The sequence below is a fragment of the Lycium ferocissimum genome, unplaced genomic scaffold (assembly GCF_029784015.1).
Source record: "Lycium ferocissimum isolate CSIRO_LF1 unplaced genomic scaffold, AGI_CSIRO_Lferr_CH_V1 ctg12764, whole genome shotgun sequence".
Taxonomy (NCBI): Eukaryota; Viridiplantae; Streptophyta; class Magnoliopsida; order Solanales; family Solanaceae; genus Lycium; species Lycium ferocissimum.
Genome location: NW_026714514.1, coordinates 12383 through 18220, shown reverse-complemented (window position 1 = coordinate 18220; position 5838 = coordinate 12383). Strand labels below are relative to the sequence as shown.

General features: G+C 37.2%; 1 protein-coding gene across 1 annotated transcript; it reads right to left on the bottom strand.

Annotated features, from left to right (window-relative positions):
• Nucleotides 1–3984: 3984 nt before the first annotated feature.
• Nucleotides 3985–5586, bottom strand: LOC132041987 (uncharacterized). Its single transcript, XM_059432650.1, has 2 exons — nt 5422–5586; nt 3985–5239 (listed from the first exon to the last, which is right to left on the bottom strand). Exon 2 carries the CDS (start codon nt 5217–5219, stop codon nt 4212–4214), a length of 1008 nt encoding a protein of 335 aa, XP_059288633.1. The 5' UTR covers nt 5220–5239; nt 5422–5586; the 3' UTR covers nt 3985–4211.
• Nucleotides 5587–5838: the final 252 nt, after the last annotated feature.

The window sequence follows — 5838 nt, the reverse complement described above, 5'->3', positions numbered from 1 at the left end:
CCGTCATCTTTTATTCGGTCATGATCATCTTTATTGTATTTCATGCTTTATATACTCGCACATTTCTCGCACCGATCCCCCTTTCTTTCGGGGCCGCGTTTCATGCCCGCGTTACGGACACTCGGTTGCAATCCTCGGCCCTAGGACTTCCACGCTTCACTGTTTGGAGAGCTCCATTGTTCCGGAGCCTAAGTCATTTTGGTACAGATCCTTTGATGTAGACTTATGCATATCCAGGGGTACGGCGGGGCCCTGTCCCGTCGTATTTCACTATTATACTCTTAGAGGTCTGTAGACATGTGTGGGTTATATATAAGTCGTTTTGGTCAGCTATATCGATATGGTTCATTTTGGATATTCCCGTATATAGTGGCAGCCTTGTCGGCTTGCATATTATGTTATGTTTTGGTTAGTCAATGACTCCTCGGAGACAGAGTTCATTATGATATATGACGTTATGAGTCTATATCTTGATTTTACAAATTTTCATATTGTCCTTAGTTTCGAGTTTGACTATATCTAACGTTCGTATACGAGTGTCCAGCTCGGGCACTAGTCACGGCTCATCGGGTTGGGTCGTGACACCATTGGCTTATCTCTCAAGAACTTAGAGTCTAATCACCAATTCACAATTATAATCAATTAGAGGGTGAAAGAATTACCTTTTTAACATTCTATCTCCTTGAATTCGGAAGCGAGGGTTTTCTCGCCATTCAATATTGTCCCAATCAAAATTATGTGGATTAGAAGGGTTTAATCATGTTAGTAAGGCATTAGGGACTTGAATTCAATGTAGAATCATCATAGAACTTACCTTTGGATGGTTCTTGAGGCTTGGGACTTGTTCTCTTTTTCTTTAGGGTAATTTTTGAGCTTTAGGGAGTTAGGGAAATAACCCCAACCTTAGATATAGGCTTAAAAATATGAAATTTAAAAATTTGACCTGAAACCCGGCGCATCCATGATGGGACCCCGTCGCACGCCCATTGCAGGGTGCCCTGTAGGATTTTGGTCAGAAAGGCCTTTTTTGCGCGATGGTTGCGCGACGCGTGGCCATCGGGGGTCACTGCGCCTGCGCAGTGTTTTCGTGACGCCCATAACTTTTCGTACCGATCTCCGTTAGGCCTGGTTCTTATAGAGATGGAAAGGTATTTCAACGTAATACAACTTTCATTAAGGAAGCTTTTCCAAATTCTCAACTAATCAAAGGGTTATGGTTGCTTGAAGTAGGCCCCTTGGCCACTTTTGCGAAAACATGCAACCTTCTAAATTCCGTTATACTCTCTTAGAATGAGTCAACCATTAGTCTGAAGAACCGATATGTTACATTAATATCGCGAGGTGGCCCTTCGACCCAAACTAATTCCAGGAGCTAGCCGCCCAGCCCATTCACTACAAAAAATAAAAATAAAAAAATTGACCTTTGTAGTGATTTTAGTCGCCTCAAAATATCGAAAAGTCGTCACTAAAAGGTTCGCTGCAAAAAGAACATGACTATTTGTGGCGACTAAAAGATCAACTAAAAAACCACTAAAGATCAACTAAAAAAGTTCATATTGAGCCTTCAAAAACTTTATCATTGTTGCATAAAATATATATCACTACTGTATAATGTATAGAAAAAAATGTATAATATGTGTATAATTAGTAAGTATACATTAATTATATATTTATTAAAAAGAAATTATATGTTGATTACACATTTATTATACACAAATTATACAACAATTATATATTTTCTATACATATACTTTAGGGATACATATTCTATACGATAATGATACAGTTTCTATATGTGTGATACATTTTTTCTATAGATACACACAGGGGTGGAGCTACAGCTGAACACCCTTCGTCGGAAAAATACACAGTTTATATAGGTCAAATACCGCTTTAATGAGGATATGGTGTTGTTTGAACACCCTTGACACAAGTAAGAATTGCAGCTCAGCGGTCTAAGGTATTCATACTGTGCTTAGTGGCGCAGGTTTGATTCCAAATAGCAGTTTCGTCGGCTCTTTTTTGGATCATTTTTTTTGTGGTTCTATTCCTCCCTCTTTTTAGTAAAAGTTAATAACCTGAAAGTTTTCTAATAAGGGTGTAACTCTTAAAACTTTAAAGTTGTGTAAAAACAAATATATAATCTTAAAAATAATTTTTTTTATTAAGCAAATCTTAAAGTTTTAAAGTCAAGCTGTAAAAAAAATTCTTTAACAGAAAGCTCTAAATCCTCTCAACTCTCCCCCCCTTTGGTTCTAGGCTTCTAGAGTTCTACTCTTCATCCATAATTATAATAAATTATTTAAATCACACATTTTTTAATAGTTTTTTTTTTTTAATGTTAGTTTTGATTTATAATGGCAGTTCTATTAAAGTATTTGTATGGTTTAGCTAAATTTTGCATATTTGATTTAAAATTTTCGGTGCACACATTCGACGGAAAAAAATATATCGACTTGTTTAAAGTTTGAACACCCTTGACGAGATTCTTGGCTCCGCCACTGCATATACAGTAGTGATACATATGCTATACAACAATTATACAGTTTCTATACGTATGATAAATTTTCTATACATTTACAGTAGTGATATATATTCCATACAATAATGATACAATTTATACACATATATTGGAATTAGTTGAAAAATGGTTAGAAAATGAAATTATTTTGAAAAGGCTAAAAAATGACCTTTAAAATTCTTGGGCCACCGGGTGTCAATAGTTTTACCCAGATGACCATTTGTGTCCTTATCCCTTATTACTATTGTTAATTTATTGGACTAGTGAATCTATATAAAATTATGTGTATTTGCAAATTTGTAATAACGGCTCTTCCTAAGCCTGGACGAGCTTTTATACTCTTGAAAACAGAATGCAACTAAAACGTTGGAGCTCAACTTTCTCGGTGATGAATGGAGAAACTGGAGGCAAATTTTTTGTTTAACTGGAGCAACTGGAGGTTAAGTTTTAGATTTAAAAAATATATGAGACGATTTTTTGGTGGAAAAAGCTCATTTTGACAGGCCGAAAACCGAAAACCGAAAACCTAACAGCTTAAGCCAAATCTGTGAATTGAATCAAACCGAAGTTAATACGGTTTGATTCGGTTAGAAAAATCGACAAACCGGAAATGAAAAATCAAACTGAACCGACCGATGCCCCTAGTTGAAGTTATACTCAGAATAACCTTTCTAAAGCTTACATTTTGCAATAGCTTCCCTGAATTTGTTTACTAGTTCCAAAGGTTTTAAATTTGGTGAGATTAAAGGAATTTCTATGATGAATTTACCGAGAACCTTTTCTCTGCCTGCAATACTCTATAACAGACTTCCTCCAACCACGTCCTTGACAACATTTTAAACCAAATTGAAACGTTTATGTTAAAAAGTAAACAAATGTACCAGGTAAAGCCAAAGGGGTATATATTCCGACGGTGAACCTCAACTTCTCATTTTGCTTCTTTCAAACTCGACTATAAAGCCAATAGGTACACTTGAAATCAAAATGCAAACAATCCACTGATCATCACAATCTTCTGCAACTACATAAACATCTTCTTTTTTGATACCTAGCTAAAGCAATGTCTTGAATACCCAGAGCTTCTTGTCTATACAGGGCAAAATATTGAGCATAGTTTTATGAGGGGCAAGTGCATACATAGTTGTATTTAGGACCCCTATTTAAAGAATAGTCAAAGTTTATAAATTTTTAATAGTTTATCCACCTCAGAATCAACCTCAACCACGTGAAGCTGAAGTTGAAAATCGTAGGTCAACATCAAACACACAAGACAAAATAGTCAACCTCAGATTTGAATGCTCACTATATATCGTACTATTATTTGCTGACATTTACAGTTACTATTCTTATTTAACTGTCTTGCCATCCATTATGGTGGAATATATATTAATGGGGAAGTATTAATGTTGGGGTTAAAGGAAGAAAACTAAAGGACGAAAAAGCTAGAGAATATCACTTGGAAGGAGGAGGAAGAAGTAGCAGCAACACTTTTATCTGAAGTTTCACTCATAGTGATTACCCGGTGCAATTCCTACGTGTTTTACAGGGATCACAAGAAACATCTATCAACTACTCTAAATGATGCAAGCATATCCCAATAACTCAGTTTCAATGTTCTCCAAAAGGCAACAGAAGGTTACAAATTTTGACTACAACTTCATATTTAACTGAAGGTTAGAGAAGGCACGAATCAAATCTCACCAAGATAGATCTGTTTATCACTACTGCAAGATCCAACAATTGGTTGATTAGGATGAAAAACACATTCATTAACGGATCCAGTGTGTCCAGGGAGCTTGTAAAGGATGCGCCTAGATGTTGTATCCCAGACATAAACCATGCGATCAGAACTCCCAGCTGTGACCTTACTTCCATCAGGTGACCAACTACATTTCAGCAAGTTCTTTTCAAAATTGTGTTGGTGGCCTTCCAAGATCTTAACACATCTGTTTTGGGGGGCATAAGGGCGCATATCCCATATGCGAAGTGTGCAGTCCATTGCATTAGTAAGAAGATAAGACCCATCAGGACTCAGCTGCATACCAGTTATAGTATCCTGATGCCCTTGAAGAGTCATAGTTACTTCACACCTTCGTAAATCCCACAGTTTCACATCATTGTCAATACCACCTGTGCAGATCTTATCGGAGGCATCAGAGAAACTGACGGCAGTAATTTGGAATTTGTCTGGAAATGTCTGTATGGCTCCTCTTTGGCGCATATCCCAAAGTTTAGCAGTGCCATCATCAGATCCGCTGACAATTAGAGGAGGGCCCCTCCGAGCTGGGCAGCATGAATTCACAAACGAGGAATGTTCAGCCATTTTCTTTATCTGTTTCCCTGTTTCCACGTCCCATGCTCTGACAGTCTTATCGGGGCTAGCTGATACTATTGTTGATCCATCAGTAGTCCATTGAACATCAAGAACTGCATTTTTATGGCCTTTTAAGACCATAAAGTTCTTGCAATCTCCATGTACATTCCAAAGGAAGATTTCTTTGTCATGTGAACCAGATGCAATGATTGTTCCAGCTGGATTGAATTTCATGGTATATACAGCACTTTGATGTCCAGTAAGCAACATAATTGGTGATTCCAAGGTTGAGTTCCGTGGTTTTCCATTTGGTCCAAGTCCGCTAGGAGACACCTCCATCGGCCTTGGCCCAATAACTGACAAGGCACTTTCAGTTTGCATCATGGTCTTCGATTGCACCTAACCTAACAATTACAGCAAACATAAGCTACGGATATACACTTGACCATTAAGTTATCCAAACATTATTTAGAAACAGAATGAACTAGTCTGTTGGACCAAATACGCAAGGAGCAAAGAAAAGGATTCAATTATTGGATTCAATTATATAGTAGAGTTGTTTGCAAAGAATAAGGATGAAAGTTACCTGAGAGAGGAGCAGTGCAGGCGGGCGGGCAACTAGCGGCGAGCAGAGACTCTCAGATGGGAGTTAATTTGGGAACCCTAGTCTCTCTATGTAAACTCTCTACTTTCTCTATACCCCTTTGCTAAAGTACTAATCCACAACCCAATTCACTAAAGGCCTGAGTTTGGGCTTCACCCATTACATTCTAAAATTTTGGTAAAACTACATAATTACCCCCAAAGAAATCTAATTATACCCTTGCCTATCTACTTAGTTTGTGACCATCTTGCTAATTACCTCCTGCCCACGCTAGTTTTCGTAGATAATTCCCTCTTTTCCCCAACCCCTCTTTTTTTTTTTCTAATTATTTTAATTTTTCTCGTCTTTTCTTTATTTTTTTCTTTCTTTTTTCTCATTTTCGGTTCATTATTTTTCTTT